This window comes from Podarcis pityusensis (assembly GCF_964106645.2).
Source record: "Podarcis pityusensis genome assembly, chromosome: 9".
Lineage (NCBI taxonomy): Eukaryota > Metazoa > Chordata > Lepidosauria > Squamata > Lacertidae > Podarcis > Podarcis pityusensis.
In genome coordinates, this window is record NC_138034.1 from 63,899,119 (window position 1) to 63,926,462 (window position 27,344).

General features: G+C 40.6%; 1 protein-coding gene across 1 annotated transcript; it reads right to left on the minus strand.

Annotated features, from left to right (window-relative positions):
* Positions 1-1,615: 1,615 nt before the first annotated feature.
* Positions 1,616-26,774, minus strand: CDS1 (CDP-diacylglycerol synthase 1). The gene is made up of 13 exons (XM_081020973.1): positions 25,497-26,774; positions 16,238-16,365; positions 15,708-15,804; positions 15,066-15,163; positions 14,509-14,648; positions 12,163-12,221; positions 10,220-10,302; positions 8,841-8,928; positions 8,135-8,203; positions 7,179-7,331; positions 6,344-6,463; positions 5,958-6,061; positions 1,616-5,070 (listed from the first exon to the last, which is right to left on the minus strand). The coding sequence occupies exons 1-13, from the start codon at positions 25,557-25,559 to the stop codon at positions 4,941-4,943; spliced, it is 1,332 nt and encodes a 443-aa protein (XP_080877099.1). The 5' UTR covers positions 25,560-26,774; the 3' UTR covers positions 1,616-4,940.
* Positions 26,775-27,344: the final 570 nt, after the last annotated feature.

Here is a 27,344-nt window from a genome sequence, read left to right on the forward strand (position 1 = left end):
CATGGTTTTCCAAAATGTACTCTGCCTTGGTTTCAGGATCTTCACTCAGGGCCCTCTCTCTCATTCTGGTCCTGACTGGCCAACGCTAACTGCTGGGATGTTGCACAGAGATGCCTGCTAAGTCATACCAACGCTCCAGGCATCACAGTAACTTTCCATGCAACAGATCTAGCAATTGACTTGGGATGTTGCACTCTCAAGAATACATCTCTTCAAGACATGTGCCAGACATTACCTTGGACCAATCCAAGTTCTTTGATGAAGCATTAAAAGCTGGACTTAATGTATGCTTGGAGACTGCCTTTGGCAGGCGTGTCCTTCAGCAGGTGCTTCCAGATTATTAGTGTGCCAGTTCCCACCTTGGGAATAGCAGGAATAGCTTCAGAACATCCCACTTGGTGTTATCCTAGTGCCCACTCAAGATACCACTGGTACGCAGCACCAAACTGCCACAAAATAGTGTCGGTTAAGAATTAGGCATTTGGTCCACCCTCCTGGAGGTGTTGTCCTTTACCTAAGGACGACAGAACTAGAAGATGAAGTGTGGGCAAGCAGCAACAATGGCAACAATTTGCCAAGTGGTCATTTTAAGCCCACTTATTCTATCTTCATACTGTTACAAAAGCCCGGCACCCGGCCCTCTTTCTTGCCAAACCTTGGCAAAAGCGTATGGGATCTTAGGCTCCTACACAAGGTCTGTGTCCCTTTGGATAATAGAAGACACGGTGGAGGCTGCCGTGCTTTAAGAAATCAGGAATGTTTGCCTATTTACACCTTCCAGCTGCATGGAGGGGGTCCAGTTCTTAAGCCTGGTCCACAGCAGTGCAGGCAGTCTTTCCTTTACCCTTGCCAAGATGGATCTCAGCCTTCTTCCCAGAAGCCCCTTGCCCTACCCCAGCAGTTACCCCGGCAACCTTCCCAATCTCTAGTCTGGTCACACCTGGGACAAGGAGTTGTTGATGACCCTCAATGGCTCTCTATTTACAGGTAGGTAGCCATGTTGGTCTGCCGTAGTTGAAACAAAATAAAAAAATTCCTTCCAGTAGCATCTTAGACACCAACTAAGTTAGTTATTGGTATGAGCTTTCATGTGCATGCACACTTCTTCAGATACACTGGTTGAGCTCTGCTCCTGCCCCCAGCCAGACTGGTTTGCGTAAGGCAGCCCAGGGATCCCCTTGCAGCTTATATTTTCCTTTCACATCACAAACCCAAAATCCTAGCATTTATTAATTTCTAGGGTTTACCCCAAATATCTAACAATATTGACCACTTAAAAGCAAACCTTGGTATTTCCTTAACAGCACAGTAGCACAATGACTCCCAGCTACCTTTATTTTGCCATATTAAGGTCTGTTTAGCATTAGATGAGTACAGAAGCTTTTTTAAAATTGATGTATGGATGAATCTAGCTGCTTTTTCCTTTTTGAAACATCTATGTATTCCTGTCAAGAGCAATAAAAGCTAGTAATCTGTTTACTACTTAGAGCTTTTTTGGGAATTAAACTGATGTTCTTATAGAAAGAACATGAGGAACTGAGGAAACACATAGTGAAACTCATCTGCAAACTTCAAACATCTGCAAAAAGAAGAAGTCATGAGCAAAGACAGGATATCAAGGTTTTGATCAGGGCTTTATTTTCCCCATCCCAGCTCTACAAAATGGTCAACTAAAACATTTTGAATACACATTTACAGTATTGAATGTTCAACATTTACAGTATATACACACAATTTTCTAAAGTTTTGCTAAACAAGGCAGAGTGTCTCACCCAAGAGAAGTGCAAATGAAAAAGTATAGGGGAGGGGGGATGTTTCCTTTTGATCACACAGTTTGCTTGAACTAATAAAATCGTTGAAGAAGAATGTTCCGGCATGTAATTTAAAAAAACCCTTAAACGCTAAAGTAGCAAGACATCTTCACCTTCCCTGAAAAGATTATGCTCATTAAGAATTTACTGTCCCAGCTACAGTTCAGCAAGCTTTAACCTTCAGTTATTTTAAGTTTACATGACAACAACCAGACTTGGCACTGCTGCAGATATCCCGTGATGGCCATGGGTGTGGGTTTTTGCATCCTTGAGTATGTCTGGTCATTTCTGCTAATATACTTAGGCTGTTCCTGAAAAGCACACTGGGAGAACCTTTTCAACTGTGTCCTAAACAAAAACAATCAGATTCTAAAGTGATAAGAGCACATCCAAAGTGACCAGGAGGCATTTCACTTTTTAATGAGCAGCGAACATTCTACATGTTTCTTAACAGTGCAAACAGAGCTGGCAGATCCAGCTCTTCTCCTGCATTCAATGGCTTAAATACAGTCTTATTTCAATACAAATGCTATAAAAAGTACACCAAAGTAACCCAAAAGTTACACCTTTACATTAAAGTTAAGTTTTACATTTTTATATGAGTCACCTTCAGGATGAAATAAGTAATTAGGCAGAAAATTTCCTAAGAAAAAATATATTTAAGTCTCAAATTTCAAAGGCCTACAAGTGACTACTGACTTCAGTGCAAATTTTCCTAGTGATGCTTCTTAACTTGAAAGTCTAGGCCATTTCTTCAGCTTTAAGCTGCATTTTGCTCTCTTTTTAGAGCTTAACCATCACCCCCATGGGGTCATTGTTGTGATTAGTTTGAAAGATGAGATCTCTAACAGTAGTTATTGATCCACAAATAAATTCTGGATGGGGAAAAATTCTGGATGGTGGAAAGTAATTATATTTTCAAATAAACATTACCCACATGCGTTCAGTGAATGCTGTGCACCCCAGTGTCTGAAATGATACCTATAGACAGAGCTGTACACATGTAGGCACTCCATATGATCAGGAGTCCAGACATCATGCCAAATGTATGAGCAACAGCTTGTTAGGAGGAAGGTAGTTGCCAAACTTTCTTTGCAAGGTACTTCAGAGTACTCAGTTCCATTAGGATCTCAAGATATGGCAAATACAGAAGTCACTGCATTGTTTTGTTTCTTTTAAAGAAATATCTAATCCAGCTTCAAGGCACCTCTTCTGATGTTATCTCGGCATCATGGGTGCTAGTGCATAGTGTGTCTGCCCCAGAGTAAGAGGTAGGAACCTACAATACGGCTCCTTCTCACACTAGTTATTGCTCCAGTTCCCAGTGGGCCAACTTTTTCCACAGTTCCAGCATTTCCTATGCATTTCCTATGCTATTTTCAATTTACATTATCACAGGAGAAGCATCGAAAGGACAAACACCATAGCTACTCCTGCACCACCAAGGTAATTTTAGAAGAAGCCTGTAAATATTTAGGTATTCCTGGTGATGTTGTTTCATTGATTTTGATAGAATCAAAGGTTTCCAGCTTGTTCAGTCACTCTGTCATAATGATTTGATATATACCATCCTAAACCAAAACACACAATGAACTCAAGTAGTACAATGATGTAAACGGATTTCATTTTTCTAGAAGTCAGACGTTAATAACACGTGTTGAGTTTCACTACACAGTTTAGTCAAGCAGCACCAAGCAGGGCAAGAAATATGTAACCTTGAAAGCTCACCGCAGAAGAAAACTCACTCACACCAAGTTCATAGGGTAGAATCCTCCAGAAGGTTCTGTTGCACAAGCCTCACTGAAATGAATGGAAAGAGATGTGCTGTTGTGCAAATATCCTTTGTTTCAGTGAGACTTCTGTAGAAAGAAACTTCCATGAGGATTACACTCCTAATGCCTTAAATCCTATTTAATCACTCCTCACCATACCATGTTTTTGGCATTCGTGTGCTTTAGGTTTATTACTTTCATTTGCTTTAAAAATATTTTTTATTATCACATGATAAAAAGAAACCACACAGAAGCATTTAAAAAGCAACTCATGCCTTGAATATTAGAAATGTCACATTTCATGCAGACTTCGGTAAGGAATCTCAAAAGTGCAAATCATATGGAGCACATCTATCAACAGAAGTGCTGGTCCTCCCCACAGGGCAAGAAGTAGTAATCTCCAACTCTGTTACTGACTAAACGCCCTTGAGACACCATTAGCGGTGGAAGCACTAGATTCATCTCACAGCATACGACTCCAACTAACATTGTTACGAAAGTGATCTAAATATTGCTGAGTTAGCACTTGTATTGCACTTACCATAAAGGAAGGGGGAGTTTCTATTTAACACGTCCAAACATTGGAGGCACAAATGAGCACATTCCAGAGACTAATCAGTCATTTCAACCCCAAAGCCCTGGACAGAGTTTGCTGGTAGAGAAGAGGCCTGCAACTCAAGTAGGTGTTTTGTGCTTTAAACTGGTCTTTAGGATGCTATGAGGAAGAGCCCCAGCCTCCCAAAGAACATTTCCCTTTTACAAGAAGCCATTCCTTTATTTTTATTTTTCACCTGCTACTTAACTAAAAGCAAAACCAGCCTCAGGCATCCATTTACAGGCACGCTTTTCCTGTAAGGGTTTTTCCATTACAGGCCCCTTTCCTATTTTGGGGAAGTAATGCAACAGGATAAAACAGATGCCATTTGGTCAAAGTTTAGTGATACTGTCAGCTAAAATGTAGCACGGCAAAGTGTCATTAATTGAGCTGGAGTCATTAATATCATTGCACTAAAATGTATTTTGATGAACTGCATACTCCCAATCATTCGTTGAATTCTTGTTCCAGAAGGAGTGTGCCCACCGTTGTTTAAAAAGAGTTATTTTTTAAAAACTGTAGCTGGGAACCAAGGGAGAAGGCTCGTCTCATCAACCCAAGGAACTAAACTAGACAGCAAAAACATGCAGTTAGAAGGAACTTAAATCTTGCATGGCCTCCTAGATATTCACAGTAATCTTAGTAAACAAACATTCATATCTTCAGACACACAGTCTGACTTCGGTCCAACAAGTCATGCTCATATAAGCAAAACCTGCATTTCCAGCTGCACTTCTCTTTGTAGTCCACAGTTTGGTCTGCCTATCCTCTCAGCGATGGCTGAAGAATCCCCTTTTCAATGAGATGCGTCTTCAGAGTTTTGTAGACATTTAATTGCTGCTCTGGCTGAAGCACCAACAGCTGTTGCAGGAGCTTGCTGGGATTGGGGCCTCTGGCAATTAAATTGAAGGAGACAAGGTATCAATCTGCAATACCACTTGTGATCAAATGTTTGCTTATAAAGAGCTCATCCAAATGAAATTTTCGCTCTACTGGGGACAGTACAGCATCGAAAGCATGCAGACCAGAACATATGCAAACACCTTAATGAGGTCACAGAAATTCAGCATGAATAACCAGATCTACTGAGAGACACATTTCCTCATTATGAACATCCACCCAAGCACTAATTACTATAGGGAGGGAAATTTAAGAATGTCAGAACAAAATTAGGTGTATAACATACCAGTCACAAAAACTGGTTCTGCAGTACAGCAGGATAAGTATTTAATGGTTTTTTGTACTGGTTTTTGTTTAAAAACCAATAAAAATTATTGTTGTTTTAAAAAAATAGTTCTGCATGTGAGGAAATATGAAATGCTGCTCCCTGCACCACTACAGAATTGGGGCCCTATTATTTTCCCCTTGCATAAGCCCATTAATGGACCTATACCTTTGCATCTGAGTCTCCAGCAACTCAGAACAGTAATGTCAGATAACAAGGAAGATACCAATCGCCACTGGCACTTTCTGAGAAGTTTTACACATAGAACAATGTAGAGTACTGGGACAAGCAACCAGCAACTCTGTCCTGACATGCATCTAATGTAAGCTTCTATTAAGTTAAAGCAACCATTCACATTGTTACCTACATCCATTACTTCCATTTGGAGCCATTTCCTTAGCCCCGAGTTCTCTTCCGTTATGAGCCAGTGTAAATGACTGAGCACTTTTCAAAGGCAGCAACACATAGAGCAGGTTACAGTAGTATCTGAAATGAAGACTCATGTAACGACTTCATGTCAATTCTCTGCAATGAATTATTAATAGAGAACATACCTTATGAAACTGGTGATATAGACATGAACAAATGTAGACATCAGATACTGACAGTCACAACGATCCATTATTCCGCCATGGCCAGGAATGGTGTCAGCAAAATCCTTTAGAAAAAAGGAAACTCAATTTATTGTTTGAAGATAGCTGTCCTAATTAATACTAATTATATATTTAATGTAACATTTCTAAACTGCTTTTAAATCAATTTATCAATTATATTTAAGTTACAGATGCAATATTTAGTCAATTAATCCATAACATGTTTTCAATTTAAAAAGGTACCCCTAGGTAACTGGGGCAGCAGATTTCTATTTCTACATGTACTTACAAAAGCGACACAGAAGTCTCGGTACAGGGAAGATTCATACGTCCAGATTCATACACACCTTGATTTTGAAAGCCCTTTTGAATCCACTTGCAAAGAAGCCTCCGAATGGTCCAATTAAGGATGCAAATGTTGACAAAGCAATGCTGTGCATCTGGAACGGGCACAAATTCACTGTTTCCTACAAGAAATTATGGTCATTAATTTTCCTTATTTTCCTTATAAGAAACTTAAGTTTTCTCCATATCCACAGCCCCCCCTTAAGGACAACCTGGAGCATTAAATGCTTAAAAGGATGGGCACCTTACTCAAGAAACCAGACCAGCTTTACCTCTTCTTCATCTTGACCTCATCAGTGAAAGAAGAGTATCCAGCCTTCTCAGACCAGCGTGAGGTCAGGGTTCAAGCAAAGTTCCAGAGAGGTCTGTACACTTTAATTAAAGCCTCCCTCTCATTTTCTTCTTTTCTTAAAATTAATTTCTCCCTGTCCCACTTCCCTAGTTATGGACCGGCAAGGGACATCAGAAAAAGGTTGTTGGGGAAACAGCCTTAGGTCTAGATACATGGGGGAGCTTTCCTTGGCTGCCATCTTCTGCAGAGAGGCACAAAGTGGGTATAGAGCAAACCACATGGTGCCATTTCCTTCTGGAAGACAATGAATGATTAGAAGAAGGCAGGGGGATTGGCCTGGCCTGCCTATTTCTACACAGCAGCAGCACAAAGCAGGAGTCACTTCAGGCAACTCAAGGATATTTGTTCCCTCCTTCTCACGCAGTTGCTATTTAACTTACTCAAAAGGAAGAAGGGAGAGAGAATTGGGATTTTAAAAAGGCATTTCATTCAGAATGCCAACTTTGAAAGATTCAGCTTTGTCTTAAAGATTTTGCTTTACTTACCCTTCCCAGCACAACCTGAAGCAAAGGTGGTATGGAGTACTTTTGGAACTGGAATAGTTCTGACGGTTCACACTCTGTGACAAATCTGTTGGTTTCACTGTTGTATTCCACGGGGCATACAAAATACTGATATTGAGCCAGAAGGGTGGCAACCTGAAAAGCACAGTAGGCATCCATAAGATCTTTGTGACAAGTTGAGGGCATCTTGGACTTCTTTAATACAAGAAAAAGGAGCACTGGTCTTACCTGTGGTGGGCTCATTGTAGGACGATAGCCTCCCTCTGGGTTGCTTCTCCCATTCAATCCAAAAGGCAAGGTTTAGGTCCCAGCCTTTCTCCCCAAATGCTGTTGAACTACAACTCCCATCACCCCTAGCTAGCAAGACCAGAGCTCAGGGATGATGGGAGTTGTAGTCCAACAACATCTGGGGACCCACAGGTTGAGAACCGCTGGTTTAGGCAAATCAAGTTTTTGCTATGCTCTGAATGGGAAAGAGGCCCCCCTCCCACTTTGGACAGCTTCAAAACTGAGGGGAAGAACTAGTAAGACACAGAAAAGAAAACCAAAGGAAAGGAGTTCTGCCCAAGCTCTGTGATTTTAGAACTACTGTCCTCATATACCACCCAACAATTCTTATACTGAAGGGTGGTCTATACAGGGACCAAATGAGGATATGTCTACCCTGGTGGCTAGGGAAGGTGGTATAGTCACATGCCATGCTGTCACTCAACCAGCTCTCTTCTGCTGCAGCAAAGAAAGCTGTCTGTAATTTTGATTACAATCACAAGTCGGCCTGCCACCCACAACTTCTAGACACAAAGTAGTATTCCAAGCCTTAACTTGTCAAGAGCCTGACGCTTGAAAGCTTCAACAGACGGGCCACATTTCAGAGCATTTCACGCCAGCTTCAAATGCAATGAACAATACATTAGTATGAGAAGGGCACATCCACTTACAAGGAATCCAAACACAACTGTGCTAAAGAAACCGCCAATGAAGCCTTCCCAGGTCTTTTTGGGAGACAGCTAATCAGAGAGAGAAATGAAGAAGTTACAACATTTTTTGCATTTCTGTCCAAGCAAAACACACACACACATAACATAAGCAGAACTTAAATGCTGTTTAGATCTAGTATAATCAGTTAATGTTCCAGCCATCTTTCAAGTGCTGTACTACTTCTAGAGTAGTATGTGTAGATATGCGTATATTATAACAGGTAAGAATGCTCACCGTTTACAAAAGTACACCTCCGTTTTCAATTATTTTTCAAATAAGGTAGTGGGATTGTGTCTGAGGGCAGCAGTGACTTCAAAGACACATTCAAAGAGGAGCCTGTAAATTACTAATCCAGATTAAATGTGTCTATGACAAGACGACTGCTAATGCTACTGGGGACTAGGATCATGTTTTACCAGAAGTCAAAACCTGAGGTTAAGAGTGCCAGAAATACAACTAATGCACTCTGATCACCAACAAAAGCCAACACTGTAGACCCATCCATAGTCCTAATTTTTTTCCTCTGACAAGTTAACGAAACATTCAAGTATAGAAAATAGCAAGGAATAGAACAAAAGTGTTAAACTTCCACAGAGTAAATAGAAGCCAAACATGAGCCAAACCTATAAAAAGTTATTTGATTATTTACTGAACCAAATTTTGTACCTTAATTAACGGAGTTCTCCCAAAGAAGAATCCAAAGATATAAGCAGCAATATCATTGCAAACAACACTTGAGATAGGAACAAGAAACCTGAGCAGTAAAAAGAAAAAAGTTTTATAGTTTAGAGTCAACCCAGACGTATTATTATGAACAGTAACTTTGAAAAAAAATCCTGGTCAACTTGCAAGGGCAAATTCATAGGACTGCAACAGTATACTTTTATAATAATAATAATAATAATAATAATAATAATAATTATTATTATTATTATTATTATTATTTAAATGCAAATGTTTACAGAATGATCACTTTGAGATGGCTCTACAATATGAGGAAATTCTGTACACTGTAAATATATGCCAACACTTTGAAAGTTATGAAATGAATCAGAAAAAATATGTCTGGAAAAGAGATGGATACAGAGCACATGCTTAAAGAGACAAACACTTCCTGTAAATTAAAATAAATCCAGGCTATGCATCAGCAACACCCCTCACCACAAATAATTAGATTCATAATTTATGTTTGGGTCTCTTCTTGCAATAAGAGACCCGCTTTCCACTTCAGTCATTGGCAACTGATAGAAAACAGGAAAACAGAGTGGGAATCAACTAACTGCCTGAATTCATTCAAAGGCTTGTGCTAACCAGTAGAATCATTGAACATCATTCTTTAAACTGCTGACACTCATTCCATATCACAAATTCCCTCAGTTTCAAAAGCAGTTTGCCACAGAGCTTGGAGGGTTGCTGTTGAACAACCAGAAGTCCCCTTGAACAACCAGAAGTCCCCTTTCGTTCACAGAACTAGTGTCACAATCTTTTGGATCGTGGTCCTTGCCCATTTGTAAGGAAGAGGGAAGCTTTTCCTGAACACAGGGCAATCTCACTCCTCACCAGCAATGCAATTTACTCAGGATTTAACCATAAAGCTAATCAAATTTACTGAGACATTTGTATGACTTCTTGAGGTATACCCATCCATATTCCTTATAGTTAATTCTGGCCTTTCATCATAATCCTAAAGGTTCTGGAAGAAAGTTTTGCAGTTATCCACAAGACCTCCAAGACAATGTATTTAGAACTGGCACTTATTTTCTATGACCTACATTCAGCAGCCCTTAATGCTAGTTGAAAATTAGATTACAGTGGTGTTGACCAATATATTAAGACTACTCGGAGGGTGAAGGTTTCAATTTTGAATTGAATTTTAACCATGCTTATTTTATTGTTTATTCCAGATATTTTAAGGCCTAGACAAGGCCTCATGGAATATCTGCAGACAAACTTGTGAAAGAGAAAACAATTACCAGACTCTAGAAACATACTATTTAAACAATTGAGACATATGTATAGATTTGCAAGAATTACTGTCCCCTTACCAGATCATGCCTTCAAACAGATTTTGGATGACAAGATGGGATTGTGTTACAATGATCAGCAAAGTGACATGAGTCCATGCGAACTGTTAACAGTGCAATAACACAACAGTTAGTGACACTACAACAGATCAATACATCTAAATAAAAATGGTAGTTTAGCTGAAGGAATTGCACAGACATTCTAAGAAATTAGAGGTGTACACAAACAGTATCACAATCTAATTGTATTAATTTTGAAGACAAGACATAGAAAGAGATTTCTATTAAAACTCCTATAATTTTTCCATTTGGGAGTTAAAATACTTTTAACCATGTATCTTAATGGGAATGAGGAAAAACGAAGGTGGAAAGTAATAGGATAGTCTGCATATACATATAAGACAATTTAGAATTAGAACATTAAAGATGTTAGTGGCAAAGTTATGGTGATGGCATGCAATATAATGATGAAAAATTGTCCAGACAGAAGTTAGTTCCTACAAGTTATTGATGAACAAAGGATCAAAACTACACTACCTGCAGACGTACTAAAGAAGAAGAATCCCTTCTTACAAACAAATTGTGATTTGTCATGTGGCAACTCTGGAGAGGTTTCATACAATTAAATTACCATTTCAAATGTAGCTAATAATTGGTAGACTACTAGGGACTAGACGTTAATGTCTGGTTCAAATATGAATCCCACTGATTAATATTCTCCATATGACTATTCTGACACTTGCATATGTGTACTACGATGTGTGCTTTTTGTGTGTGCTAAGTAGATACTCTCAATTTACATTTACATTCAGCATGGATGCTATACATTTCCAAACTTCTAAAGTCTCTTGTTCTGATCTGTGATGAAGAGTTGTTTTAGCTGTATACACATTTGTACTGTACATATTTGAGAATGCACAAAGTACTAGTGCGCACTTTTGTAAATCTACATTTTTGTGTTTTTATCACTCAGGACAACTGCAAGCACATCTGCAACCATTCCAAAAAGCAGTACTAAAGGCATTCAAAAACACATGTTGGATTAAAGTGCAGCCACAGAAAAATGCAAAATACTGACAGCCTTGAGGTAAGTCAATAATTTTAAAATAATTCTTGGTTTCTTACTGTTAACTTAGGCAGAGGTGAGAACATAAATGTTAAAGCTTTAACGTGCATTTAAATTTCAAACAATTTTCTTTATGTTCATGCTGAAGATTTTGAATACCCCAACAGCTTTGCTGGCTGATTGGTATAGAAAATAACAAATTCACTTTTTCCAAAGTGGTGTCAGTCTAGATTGGCAGATTGAATTAAGCCTTATAGCAACAGTCTTCAACAAAGAACCCATAATTATTACATGTTGAGCTGGTTTCAACCCCACTAGGCCATGTGCACAATCTGAAATGAGCCTAAGCAAAACAAAAACTTGTGTATGCACCCTGTCCTATTCCCACACAACTGGGAAGAGGGAATTCACAAACTTCTACTGCTGCTTTTGGTTAACCACAGCTAGCTATGTCGTCTGGAGCCAGAACATGGTTAATATATAACTATGGTTACTTCAAACCATCATTTCAGAAGCTGGTTTGCTTTCAGTTAACCACAGGTTATGTCAACCAGCTTGTTGTTCTGGAAGTGAAATCTTTCAAACTCCTCCTCCCAGTCATGTGGGGTGAGAAATGGGAAGGGGAAAGGAGAAGAGTGAGAGCCCAAAGCTGCATTGGGCACATTCTGGTCTATGCATATCACATGAAACTGTGATTTAGCCTAAACATGTCAACACAGTCATTGACAAAGGTATCACTTCCATATCTCAAATCCAGATTTGTATTAACAGTGCAAGTTAATAACTTGTATTCATAAGGCTTTAAAATCTATTTTGGACATTAAACTTCAAAAGCAAGTCATTTAATATTGCTAATTATTTTGACAACAAATTTAGCAGCTAAAGGATTGATACGCACCATGTAAAATTGCAGGCGATAGTGCCTCTTCACCAAGCTCAATACAAACAAACAGAAACCTATGCAAAAAAACAGAAAGCATGTGCATGTTTTCCAGCCTTTTAGTAAACAGAAGCTAGCATTGTTGGGCTTGCCCCCTCCACTTTGGTTTTCAATTGTATCAGTCTTAACCTCGATACTATAACTGTAAATACTACTGTTTTCTTTAGAGATTAAAATTGTTTCCATTGTACCTCCTGATTATAGGGCCAATTTAAGCAGTACACTGAACAAGACTGTCCAGATTCTTATATACAGGTACAGTGGTACCTCTAGTTGCGGACATAATCCATTTCGGGGTGCCGTTCGCACCCTGAAAAGTCCGCAACTAGAGCGCCTCTTCCACGCATGTGTGAGGTGTGATCGAGCGCTTCTGTGCATGTGCGAAGCGTGCAGATCGCTTCTGCGCATGCATGCGTGGTGAACCCGGAAGTAAACACTTCCAGGTTTCCTGCGTTCGTAAGCTGAAAGTCCGTAACGAGAGCAGGACGCAACTAGACGTACCACTGTATTGTAAGGAAACTGATGGCGAGGACTCAGTTTCCAAAGCTCCCACTGTTCATTTCAACCGTAAGCATAGTTTTTGTACTCAGAGGCCAAATATTTAAAATTATAATTGCAGATGAGTCTTTAATGACTGATTTGGAAAAAAAACAACCCTAAGATTTAGATTGCCTTTCAACAGAAGCCCCAAGGCACTTAAAACTCAACATGAACCTCCCAACAAAGACAATATGAACAGCTAAAAGCCTGAAATATCACCCTAGGAGCTGAATGTTCCAACTGCCAAATGCCTAATGGATAGGAGTACCTTCAATGCTCTCTTAAAAAGCAGTGTATAGAGGAAGCCTAGCAGGGTTCTCATAGGAACATGCTCCAATAATTGTGAGTACTACCCCGAGAACGTGTATGTATTATGCATCATTACAAATCTGACTTCCTGCACACAAGCAGGGTGTGAGGTTTCTTACTAAGGACGGGCCAATTTCAGTTTCTTATTTTTCAAATCTTAAATTCAGTTTGCCATATCTCTGCATCAATTTGTATTTTTTAAAATAAATCTTTATTTCCCCTAATATAATGTGTTCTTGTTTGTTATTTCACTAATATATCCATTTTTATGCACATATTTCTCTAATAGCATATTTGGTGTACTTTTTTTTGTTTAGAGAACCGCAGGACAAAATTCAGAGAATTGTGAGTTTTGAACAATAGCTGTGTTTTGCTTTTTATACTGTTTTGGGACGTACCAATTAAGAAAGTTCACACTAAAATGTGAACCATAACTAAAATCTACCCTGCCCCGAGTTATTTTTGTATATAATAAGGTCTGCATCCAACAGAGCATTTTTCATACTCAATAGCTTTCAAGGAACACTGATGCAAGGTTATTTTACAAAAGCGAAAAAGATGGCTGGTAACTTCTAAGCACAAATTTCAAAATTTGGGCATGTCACATGTACTCAGTCTGGTGCCTGCCTTTATTAAAAATGCAATACCAATGAGATAATCATTATATGCCCTCCCTTGTGTTTTGCAACAAATTATTAGATTAAGGAGACCACTCCCTTGATAATCTCATCTACATCTAGGTTTTAAAAGAAAGAGGGCACAAAAGTGCAGCCTCAGCAATTGTTTCACAGTTGTGAAAATCCTTTCCCTGGATGGCAACATCTAGAGGATTTTCTGGAAGTGTTATTTGGTTTACACAAAGTATGGCCCAACCTCGGTATTGTATAATCTACCAATAAAAAACAGAAACAGCCCACAGCTTCCTATACAAGGGCCACATGACTGGGACTGATGGAGCTGTAGTCTGCAGCACCTGGAAAGCATGTTGGAAAGTCTTGACCTAGAATTTTCATGGCCCACCAACGCATATTTTATTTTCAAAGCAAGAATACACACTTTGGATTGCTTAAGAGTTGCAATACAATTAGCTGTTAAGTGATACTAATTATGCATTCTTGCTTAACAACGTTAAGTGCCTTGCAGGATCAGATCAAGATCAGGCCATTCCAGATTCTATGCAAGAATGCCCATTCCCAAACTTATCCAACACTGAAGCTATTCATTAAAAATAATTCTGGAGCTATGACATGGGAGATGACTGCCAAAATGCCTTTATCAAGTTATTCAGTGTTTACTGCAACCCATGAGTGTGGTTTTCAAAGGTTGCATACAGTTAATTCTGTAATTTCTGTGAACGCTCTCTTTTTGTCTATTAGAACAGAAAGGGAGAACACTGGAATCTGACATCAAGTAGTAAATAACTGCAATGGCAAGTAACAAGTTGGACCAAGTTACCTGCCAGATAAAGTGTAAAAGATATAAACCGGTGATAGCGAATTAGGAACTGAAGTTGCTCTCTTCTTTGAACAAATGTGGCAAAGTAATCTGCTACAGTCTCTCCATAAAAGAAGTAGTTCACACACAGCAAGAAATACCTGCAACATATAAAGCAACTTTAGATACTTTCTAAGAAGAGAGCCCCCTTTTTTCTCTCTTCATACCGTTCTATATCTTTAAAGATGAAAATATCAAAGTAAGAAAACTCTAACATTTTGCATACTTAGGAGTCTTCCAATGGAGGCTCGTCGAAGCAAGCAGATACATGATTTGGAAGGGTATTTTGCAGGGGATACCAAAAAAGTAATTGTTTTAAATTGTTACATTTCTTTTAACTGTGTCCATTATTGAAGCATTTGATGTCTCACTTATTTTAATTCAAGTACAGAAGTGAAGCACCACAAAGCCAGCAGTTAGAAGCAGTCAGTAAATCCTCAGCCTGTGCTTCCACTAAAAGTCATCCCTATGGATGTAATGGGGAAAGGCTGGAAACAGCCAGAACCGAAATTACTTACCAGCTCAGTGTTCGAAACCACGGCAACTCATAAGAACGATAGACTCTGTAACCTATAGTGATGATTTCATGGAAACACTTTACTTGTATGCTCATGACCTGAAATTAAGGTAAAAGGTGAATGTGATTCCAAATTTTAATACAGGATAGAAATGCATCATATTCATATGCTGGTGTTCCTAGATAATTGGAACTGGAAGCTAATCTTAGGTGAGTCATAGTATTTTGATATGACATAGCTCATTTCACAGATGCCTTTAGCAGGCTCATAGGCACTCCAGAAATTCAGTGCACAGGCTTCCTGGTTCATACAACATCAAGGGAAACTCTCAACGCACATTACGTTGTGTACAAAGGCCTGTGTTCAATATTGCTCCAAATGGGGACGAACAGAGAGAGACAGGAATTCACTTGGCATTTCAGATTTCAACTACAAGTTTCTAGCTTCTACATCTTAATTGAAACCTCAAGTAGTGCTGGATTATAAAAGCAAAGGAGACTTTCAGTCTATATGGCTATGCTACTCAATTAGACTGGTTTCACAACGGACAAATTGAGAAAAGGCAGGCTGAAGTGATTAACAAATTGGTTTTCATTTATGCTAAAACAAAGCAAATAAATTTTAACAGTTCAGGAAACTTACAAGCAGCATCAGCATAAATGATCCCATGTAAATAATTAGCGAAAAAGCTGCAATCATAGCTAAAGTTAAAATTCCACGAATCCACCAATTCTTCCATCTGCAAAAGGAAAAAAATCCATAATGTTACAACTACCTGCCACCTCATAACAAGAGAAACAAAATTAAGTATTAAGCTACATTAACACTCAGCAACTCAGCAAAAGAATACTGATGAATCTAATGTAACTTTTTCATGTTTGAAACCAAATTCAATGTCCAGGTCAGAACACCATTGACAATGTGATCTTTTTAATTAGAAATAAGTCCCACTAGGTTCAATGAGGTTCAAAAAGTCTGGCACCTATAAACTCATAACACTAGGAAGAGATAATGAGATAAAAACAATAGACCATTTTTTAGAATAATTGTTTCTATTCAAATGGCTCCCTGAATGCATCTCCAAGCAACTAATTCCAAGAACAAAGCTTTAGTTTGCATACAATCTGCTTAATTTATTTTACAGCAATATTTTCAGTTTTATTTTTCCATACCTGGAAGACAAGCCAGAAAGAGCTTTCTTAAAAATTTCTGGAGTGCGGTCTGTTGGTGGAACAACTTCAGGAATGTCTGAATCGGTCCTGAGGTCTAGCTCCGCAAATCTATCTTCTCCATCTACATCCTAAAACAAAGCACATGATGCAAATACGCTTAAGAAGCTAAGAACACACATAACACCAGCATATTGTTTCAACATTCAACGTACTGTAATATAGAAATTTATTATAATTTATTATTATTCCATTATTTGAAATCAGTGGCAAAGCATGATTTCATGAGAAGTCAAATGCTAGAAATTTTCAGCACTGTGAACAAAATTATCTTTACAGATACAGCTTTTCAAAAACAAATAAGAAAGCTGTTTTTTTAAAAAAAATTATTGAAAGTAAGATCCCGCCAAACTCAATGTGCTTGAACACTGGAAGAAGTCATCACCTTTAACACAACAATAGATTTAACAACTTGTACTCCCTATCCTTATTTGAGCTGATAAGGTACCAATGTGAGAACACAGAAAATAAATGAGAGAACATTTTGGTCTTTTTTTTTTTTTTTTTTTTTTTTTTTTTGAGGCATGCATCATACTCAGCAGTCCAGTATATTTGTATTAACAATTTATGGTCAAAATAATCCATGACCTTCTTTCCTAATTTGACTCTTTTTATTTTGTTAGTATGTTACTTTAATTGTATTGTTCAAAACAGCAATTAATTCAAAAACTGTAAAATAAAAATAAAATAAAAGACAGGATAGAAATTATACCTGTACTCATACTTCACAGGGGTGGGGAAAATGTCTTGACTGGACACCAATAAATTTGATGCTGGTGCCTAAGAATGTGAGATGTTTTCCATCCTTGGCTCTTTCTACATTTACTGCCATATCATTTATCAAAGATAAATAGGAATTAATTTCATTATGCATGAACACTGTATCTTACGACTGCTGATCAGAGCACAGTATGAATAGACATTCTGAAAGACTTACAGTAGTGTCAGCTAAAATAAAGCAAGAGAGGAAACCCAAATCTGCTGGGAGGAGTTTAATAGCAATCACAAGATTTTAAGCATAGTTATCAGCTGAAAGAAATTTGTTGTAAAATAAAACAGTTAAGGGAGAGGAGAGGTTTTTCTTCTTAACAAGAAAATGGGCAGTATTTTCTTCTCCTATTTTCAGTATAGACTTGAACTAAACTTTGGCAGGCTGGAGCCTGCAGGTTGGAGCCCGCTTAAGGGCAGCACTGAGGATAGGGACTGGTCCCTAGCCCACAAGGCTATCTAGTGACGGTGAGGCACCCAAGGGGCAAAATCATTAAGGGTTATACAGGCAACTCCCCACTTATGTGGGGGCTACCTTATGGCCCTGTGTGCATAAGTGAAATAGAGCTAAGTGGGGAACACCTACTAAATGCCCACTAAACGCCCTCTCTGCCTCTCTCACTTCAATCCATACCAAAAATACTGTATCCAAAAATATCCACAACTAAAATTGAAGCTCTGGGGTCGGCAGAAGGATGTGCAGGAAAGCAGCTGCTGCTGCTGCTGCACTACCCCACACAGCAGCTGTTTGGCAGGGAGGCTGAGCAGCCTAAACAAAGCTTCCTCTGCCCTTAAAGACATCCTCTTTGGGCTCTGGGGAGGGTCTCCTTGCAAGCCATGAGGATGCCTGTACTGCTCAAATGCAATTCTGTTAAACAAAGAGACACTTCTTTTTACAAGAGTAGGAAGAAGTTTAAAAGAGGGGGGGATTGTAACTCATTTCTTCCATTTCTGAATATTGCGGGTTGAAGAGACAGTTTCTGAACTGAAATAATTAAAACTTCATTTTATCTACTATAAGATTGATGACTACTGCTTTTACCTTTCCTCCTCCTTCCCTCCATTTTCTCAACTGTGGACAAAACAACAGAGTAGACCCACTGAAATTAATGAAACATGACTAAGTTAGGTCCATATATTTCAATGGGACTACTTTGAGTAAAACCCAAGGTATTCCTGATATCTTTAGAGTGCAGCAGCCTGCTGCTCCATCTCTAAGACTGGGCATATAAGAGATTTGTACCTTAAAATTTAAGAATTGTAGAAAACTCAATAATTTTATATGCAAAGTTACACATAATGCTTTCCACAAGCTTAATAATAAAGTATTGAAAATAAATATTGTATATAATTTCAGTTTTCCCATCCTTTCTGGTTTTTTCCATGCGAAAGGGGGCTGCAGAAAAAGATCATCCACCCCGGTTTCAACATTTCCAAAATGTTTAGGTTTCTAGCCTGGCTTTCCCCCCCAAAGAATACCGTTCTCACATTACTGCAATTCTTCTCTCCTTCCACAGGGTAGATACCTTTCCATGAAAAAGAATGGGACATTTTATGAATTGTCAATCTCTGCAGGAAAAGGCCAGATTCCCAGTCCTACTACATAGTAGTTACCCATTCAAGCTTTTCCAGAATAGAGGTTAAGTCTTTATAGTTCCCAAAATAAAAGAAGTGAAGAGCTCAAACCCTGGCAATTTTAAGTCAGAATGTTTCATCCCAAGAAGGCATCCACCCTGAAACAGACTCAGGTAGAGGGATTAACCTCATGAACTAGACCATCAAAGTAGCGTACAATGCAAAGTGCAGACATATGACCATCCTGAAAACTACAGCTTGGTACTCCATATAACTATGGATATGAGGAATTAGTAGTCTCTCTCTTAAAGAGACTGTACCTAAAATCCACAATGTTTTTTAAATGTCCTAATATGTGACAAAGACAGCAGACCTTCTCACAGAACACTTGCATGGCCTACAGAAAACCAAACCATTCTCTGCAATTTCAGCAGCTAAATCAAATCCAACCAATAATTTGTGAAATATTTTAGTAATATTATTGTTCAAATAATCCACCTGCCACTCTACAATTGTCTGAGCTACATCCCAAAAACGAATGAGAACTTTTAGTTTGAGTTTCTGCTTGATTATTTTAGACTGAATTTTTTGAGGTCACAATGCTGTTGCTATCTTAACTGTTCGCTTCTATTTTTTTTCCTTGTACCACAGCATACCTCTAGCTTCCAGATGCATCACAAAGCCAGAGATTGGAAGTTTGGATTCTGAAAGCAACTGCCCTAGTTTAAAGTTCCAAGTATTTACTTATTCCAGAGGGGTAGCCTGTAGAACAAAGAGTCTTGCTGTGGCTCCTTCAAGACTAACAAATATATTGTTACATAAGAACTAGAGCCCACTTCATGAAATGTTCATATATCTCAACTGAAATATAGTCCACTTAAGCTTACACCATAATATATCTGTTAGAATTTAAAGGGTGTCACATTGAAGTAACTTTCTAGTTTATTCCAGGGTTCTAGTTATGCCCTTCTCAAGTACAGTTAGCTGTCATACAGCCCAATGCTATGAATATTTACTCAAAATGAAGTCTCAGTGAGTTCAGCTAGGAAAGCATGACTTTGATAATTCTAGAAAGCTGGAAGGTTTAAGGCAGACATAGGCAAACTCAGCCCCCCAGATGTTTTGGGACTACAACTCCCATCATCCCTGACCACTGGTCCTGTTAGCTAGGGATGATGGGAGTTGTAGTCCCAAAACATCTGGAGGGCCGAGTTTGCCTATGCCTGGTTTAAGGACATAAGGTGCTCCTTCAACAGCCAGTGGAGTACTATTAAAAAGTATGCTAAGGCTATTAAAAAGAAAGAAAGAAAGAAACAGAAATAAGAGTGCAAAGTAATACTTCTAAAGCAATTTTAAGCATGAAAGGGTTCAAATGTCTGCCAAAATAATTGGCTGCATGAGTATTTTAACAATTTTGGTCCATTTTCCCATTCTTGGTTTAACATAAATCAGTACAAAAAGCTTGGACACATTATGGCCAATAATCTGTTCCCAGAACACATCATAATCATACACTATTACTTACTTTAGCTGCAAAATTTCCTGTACAAAACTAAACTATGAAACTTCAGTAAACAGACTAGTTTTATGCTTAAGATCAAATTCATATTCCACTTAGAAGTTTAGAAAACTATGAGGCACTTTTCATTTTTATGGAGAAATCTGGTAGTAGTACAGTTCCTAGTAGTACGAGCCAGGAAGTCCCTGGTTCAAAACTCACCTTAGGCACAAACTCACTAGATAGACTTGAGCAAACTACTATTCTTTATCACCTCAAGTCCTCATCTGCAACATGCAGCTAACACTAACCTACTTTAAAGGGCTGCTATATGGAAAGGTAGCATACAAATAAAATGACTGATGAATGCATATTGATATACATGTGGAATGCTTCGAACACTAAGGGTGACAGCCAACTGTGGCCATCTGTGAGTGGAACGGACTGCAGGGGGAAGGGGAGGAAGTGAAAATCACCTCACATAATGTTGCATGTCACTCCATGTGTGCTGTATAAATTGTTAGTATTATTAGTTTAAGCTTTCCATGCGGTATGGCTTACTTGCATGAGTCATCTGGATTTCTTACCCTGCAGAGAAGGCACTTGTAGCATGGTACATTTTGCTCACTTGTGCCTGATGCTGTGGCACCCTGCAGTATAGTATGTGGCAGAATGCAAAATAATATGTTAGGAGCCTTTTAAGTGTGCAGAGCCCTGTTTTTGTGCTGTGCCACCATTTTTCTTGCCTCTGCTGTTCTCAGCCCCTTCGCCTTTCCCTCACTTGTGTCACAACCTGATGGAAGGTGGTGTCCAAGACATGTGGAGGGCAATAGTTTGGGGAGGGCTGCCTTATTTTATGTCCCATTGCTTCTCCATAAGCTGCCACTGTTCGTGGAACACTCTCCCAAAGCAGGCTCACCTGGTACCATCAGTTTATATATTTAGGCACCAGGCAAAAACTTTATAACCAGGCCTTTAACAATTAATCTGAAGATGATTAAAAGAGTCGCTGATCAGGGGCAGAGGGCATGTTGTGTGACTAAAGCTCCAGATTTAACTCCCAGCCCTACTGCTTCCAAGAATTTGAAGAGCTGCACACTGCCAGGCTCATAGGTTTAAGATAACTTATTTATACAAAATAAAGCAAGAGACTCCAATGGATTATAATAAGTAGCAAGTAAATATTTCCTTTGTCTTTCCTTCACACAAACTGGAATGGTAAGCCCTTCTAAGAACAAATTGTACCTCCACATTTAACACTGTCACAATTTTAGAGTTGGGCAGCAACACTTAGCTTTTCTATTCTGTTGCGATGTCATTTGCTAGCTGCTTGCTCATTAAACAAGGGATTCCTAGCAGTCAAGGGCAAACCCAGTAGCCCAGCAAAACTTTGCTTGCCAAGCACCTGCTACAACTGCAAGCATCATCAAACAGTAGCAATGGTCACTGTCCAGGACAACATATGACTGCCCAGGACAACATTGTTCGCTACTGCCATGCTGTTATAACTGCTCAGCTACAAATTTCTCCTTCCAAGGCTCACAGGATTGCTCACTAATTTGTTTTTGTAATTAGATCAAACATTACAACATGCTGTTTAACAACATACATTACCCTCTAGGATCTCTAGAGCCACAACTACACCAGAGCATTTCATAGAATTGTAGAGTTGGAAGGGACCCTGCGGGTCATCTAGTACAACCCCCTGCAATGCAGGAATCTCATCATCCATGACAGACGGCCATCAAACCTCTGCTCAAAACCCTCCAATGAAAGCGAGTCCACCACCTTCTGAAGGACTCCATTCCACTGTAGAACAGCTCTTAGCTGTAGTCCAACAATTGGGGGGGGGGCAGCTAGCAACTCCAACTGAAAATGGATCAGGGTGAATGGTCCCAGCTGCTGCAACCTAAATGCTCACAGTATCTCTCTCCCCACTGCCACACCAAGTCAGCACAACAGAAGGGAACAGCCCTGACCCTGATCTTCATAGTCCCTTGCCCTACTCTGCTGGGGTGGGGGCTGGCTGCGAATGCATAGTAATTCTGGGGGAAGGCACTCTGCACATGCTCAGATACAGGGCATGCTTTTCAATTCTGAGAGAGTACTGGCCCACCTCCTGACACACCAAGGCTACATTCCTCCATATCCCCCACCCCTACCCCTACCCCTGGTGGCCAGAAGCCCCTGGCCTGGGCAAAGCTACCCTCACTCAACAGAGGTCTTAGCAGGTAGCTCACCCTTGTGAGCCCCTCAGAGGGACCTTTAAGTGGCAGCAATAAAGAGAAGCGGGGAGAAACCAGACCATTGTCAGAGGAGCCACTGATGACAACAAGGTTGGCAGCTTCCACTATAATAATTTAATAATAATAATTTATTATTTATACCCCGCCCATCTGGCTGGGTTTGCACCAGGAATTCCCTTCCAGGAAATCCCTTCCACTAGGAATCCCTTGTGAGCAAGCAGCTAACAAATGACATCTCAACAGAATGAAAAAGCTAAGTGTTGCTGCTCAACTCTAAAATTGTGACAGTGTCAGATGTGGAGGTAAAATTTGTACTTAGAAGGGCTTATCACTGGGTTTCCCCAGCCACTAGGGCACCCACAGTTCCTTTTCTTCTTCTGCCACACGTCAAAAGTGCCTGTGGTGCTCATAGACTTTAAAACATTAAGACTGATGATTGCATTGGTTACATGTCGGGATTTCCCCTGGATGCTTTTGATTGATTTTTAATGTCGTTATCCTTGCCTGCGGTGGTGAAAGCCCACAGGAAGAAACCCAGGGTTTTAAAGTGCACTAACAGCGTGTTTTTCACAACCCTACCCAAAGGCAGGAGCAAAGGGCAGAAGCTCATGCTCCTTCTAACTCATGCTACCGGTATATTTTGTTGTTGTTTTTAAAACTACTCCAAGAATCAATTCTTGAAGGTTGGGAGACTCTACAGAACAACTTTCAACAGGCGTTTGAACTAGGAGAAATTAGCATCCCCTTCATGAACACAAATAAGCATACAAGATTCTCACTTAGTTCATAGAAGATGGCAAAAATGCAGTAATAAAGAGGCTGGCCACTTTACTGCAGTTACTCAACATGTCTAGTTATCTCAAGCAGCAGATTTGATGGCAAGCCTATTAGCTTGTTAGCTTGGCTATACCACTTCAGATTGCAGGTCAAGATTCACATGACTGAATACTCCATTTAAAAAAAAAAGGCACTGCACACAAGGCAACAGGAGATGCACCAAAGGATCAGGGATTGCCAGCCCAGTGTTACAGAGATTATGGTGCCAATGAAGGACTTCTTTGCTGCCCCCAGGATGCAGTGTGCTCGTTCCAACATCAGGCATACATGCAAACAAGTTTACAATAAAGTTAACACACAATTGCCGTAAGGTTTTGTTTATGATAGATGAAGGTTCTTGTGTTGGAGAGTGGTGGGTAACGTCAAACAGGGGTTGCCAACCTTTTTTGACCAGCAGGCAAAAAGTGGTGCAGGCAGTGGTCAGAAAATGGCTGCCATGACAGGCATGGCATAATACAAAATTCGAGAGAGTATAGTCACTGCTACTTCTCTCCAGCACCATCCCTGCCCCATGGACCTGGGACTGTAGAGCTGAAAGGCAGGATACTCTGCCTTCTGTCATCAGGTATGAGACCAAGAGCCATGAGGAAGCTGCTCCCTACGCATCCCAAGAAGATCATTATGGCAAGGAGCAGACCATCTTGGCCCCATTCACTGGACAGAAACAGAACAGCTACAGGGAACCTGTATTCCCCCCACCCCCTGAAAGAACACACTGCTCCAACTGTCAGTTGCCCTGGAGATGTAGAAAAAAAGCAAGGGGAAAGGCAACTCCAGCCTCATCCTTCAGCCAAAGGAACAAGAGCAAGCAACTGCTATTCAAGCACGAACACCAGTAAGGGAAGATCAGCCCAATACGGGAATATCAGCTTGACTGATACCATTTTGTTTCATCTTTGAAGAAGTGATCTTATTCTAACCTTTCCCTCCAGTCCCCTTCTCTTGGATGCCTTCTGTTTTAAGTTTATGAGCTTGAAAACAGGATCCATTTCTCTCTCTCTCTCTCTCTCTCTTTATTCCATCACTTCCTGAAGTTAGAAAGTTTGAAAAACTGGCCTGCTTGCTCAGGTGTATTCAGCAGCCTAAAACAATTGAGTTTACTGACAATACCACTACCTTTCATTTCCAAGTTCTGCTAGAATTTAAAAAGCAAAAAAAAACCTGGGCTCACCCATTTCAATTTATTTCCTAGCACTAAAAGAATGGTGCATTTTTTGGCAAAGCATACATATACAGTCTAGACATATTTAAAATCTTGGCATTATTATTTCATTAAGATGCCTCTATTATGCATTATATAGTGTCAGCTTTAATATTCAGTCATAGGAATGACACATACTTCTTAAAGCCTACGTTTCAGTATTTAAAATCACATACAGTTTATGTAAGGCAGAAACACAACTGCTAATGAATTGTTTCATCCCCTCTGCCTAAGGGCTAATAGGCACAAAACCAACGCACACATATCCATGAAAGGGGGGGCAGGGGGTTAAGCGAACAACAACAGCTTCTCCTCTTGAAATATTATATCTGAGCCCAGAGTCAAATGTCTGTCAGTTAGAAAACCATAAATATATAACCTGACATGGGTGTCGAAACAAGTTAACAAGAACAAATTCAGCAGTTTATTTTTTACTTCCTTCCAATGCACAGGGTCAATGTATTAGTGAACCGGCTGTTTACATCCTATAGCTAGTGAAAACGTAGAACAAGGGGAGGAGTGATGCAAAGAACAACCTTCTGCACAGAGAGCAAACTGCAGGTAGAGAGAAGGGCCTCTTACCGCAGAACTGGAACGGTGCACAATATCCACATTTTTAAGCTTTACCAATTCACCTTGAATACTCTCAACCTTGTTAAGTAATGAACATGTTAAAAATGCAGAGGTGTGGGGAAGGGAGAATGACTTTCAATTTCCCACACCTTCACCGCAGGATAAAGGACGGTCAAGTGTCAGTGACACGGAAGAGTGACTTCCTAAGAGAGAGGTGAAGTAAGCAAACACCTGCCCCAAATTTCATTACTCAAGCATATCCCCAGAGGTGAAATGATAACCGAGTGAAAGAGGAGACAGCAAAGAAGCGTCTCTCTTTCAAATCTTAATCCTCCGTGGGGAACAAGAACTGCTTACATCATACCCCAAGCAGAAAGGGTGGTGGAATCTGCTGGGAGGAAATGGTATGCGAAGTATCCTCCTCGGAAACTGACAGGGCTCACACCTTCCATGTCCCCATACCTGGAAACAGGTAAAACGAAAAAGAGGCCCATTCAACCTTACCTTGTCAATTAGGTTTGCAGTTTCATGATCTCCACCAGCTCCTCTCTTCCTCAGCTCCGACATTTCCCTGGTGTGAGGTCAATAAAACAGCAGCAGGAGCAGGAAGTAGAATGTGTGTGTGCAGGGGACAAGCCTACCTTATAATAATGGGGAGAATCACAGGCTTTAACTGCAAAAGCCTAGGCCTCTGGAACCCTCCTACATCCCAGCTAGCTCCTTGCAAGAAACCAGAGAACTGGAAAAAAACAACCCCCAAATCAGCTCCCCCCTGCAAAAGAAATAAGACGCAGACCAGAAGTCTCTCTCTCTCTCTTTTCCAAAGACTCTGCAAGGATAACAGAAGGGACCTGCGAGGTCCCTCAGGAGTTTTCCATGATGCTACTTATAGCAGGGACCCCCCCCCCAAAAAAAACCAGATGCCCTTCAAAAAGATATCTGTCAAAAGGTCTTCTTTGGCTAAGTGTCCCGCCCCCTCTCTCCCCAAATAAATGGGCTCCGAGATAAGATTTGCTTTTTTCCTAGGCAAAGTATGGGGGGACCCTCCCTCAAATAAAATAAAACAAAACAAAACAAGCAGGCGGGGAGGGGGTCTCTTACTCCAGAGACTCATACACACACATAAGGCGTCTTGTCTAATCCCCTCTCCCCGAAATAAAGCTCAGCTCTGTTCCTCAGAAGACTTAAATGATGGGGGGGGGGCGTTATGCGCAACCCACAATTAAGACTCCCGCCCAAAAAAGGTGCTGCTCGGCCCCACATAAAAAAATATATATATATAAAAATCACAAAGGCCCCCCTGAAAACCCTTTCGAGTGTTTTCTTTTGGGGGGGGGAGATCTCCCCTTCCCCTCACGACCAACTACAGAGGGCACCCAAGGGATCTAACACCACCACCAGCCACCCGTCACCCGCTCGCTCGCTTCTCCCGCCTAACCTCTCTGCCCACACACCCCCTGGAAGAACGGGGAAGGTGAGGGGGGGGGACCACAGCGGAGCCCCTATGAGACCCCTTCAGCGCCTGCCTCCCTCCGACCCACAGCGCCACCCGCGAGAGGCGGCGCCGCAGCGTTGCTACTGCCGCCACACACACACACACACACACACACACAAAACAGCCGCGCGAGAGAGAGCGACTCCTCAACGGGAGAGAGAGAGAGAGAGAGGCAAGGACAGACGTTCGCTCGCTCCCGCGCTTTCTCGCTCGCTCCCTCCCTCAGCAGCCCCTTTCTCCTCGCGCCTGGCCGGCCGCTCTTGCCCGTCGCGCGGCGCCCGGGCCACGCCCCCTGGGGTGATGCGTTCGGCCCCGCCCCCTTTCTCCCTCTCTCTCTCCCTCCTCCTCCTCGTCGGAACTGAATCCTGCAGAGGCGGGCGCGCGGGAGAGAGAGAGGGAAGCGACGCCGCTTGCAGTTGCGTAGGCGAGCCGGGAGGGGGAGCGGGAGTTCCCCATAGAGGAATGTTGGCAGGGATGGGGAGGAGGGAGAATCCCCGGTTCGAGTCCCGAGCGTCTTTTTTTTTTCCGGGGGGGGGAGTTGGGGTGGATATTTGTGTGTAAGGTAAAGGTAAATATGTTCCAGCATTCCTACATTGTGGGGAGGGTTGGACTAGATGACCCTTGGGGATCTCTTCCAACTCTACAATTCTATGTTGGTCAGGGTTGTCATAGTAATAATAATAATAATAATAATAATAATAATAATTTATTTATACCCCGCCCATCTGGCTGGGCTTCCCCAGCCACTCTGGGCGGCTTCCAACAAAACATTAAAATACAATAATGCATCAAACATTAAAAGCTTCCCTAAACAGGGCTGCCTTCAGATGTCTTCTAAAAGTCTGGTAGTAGTTGTT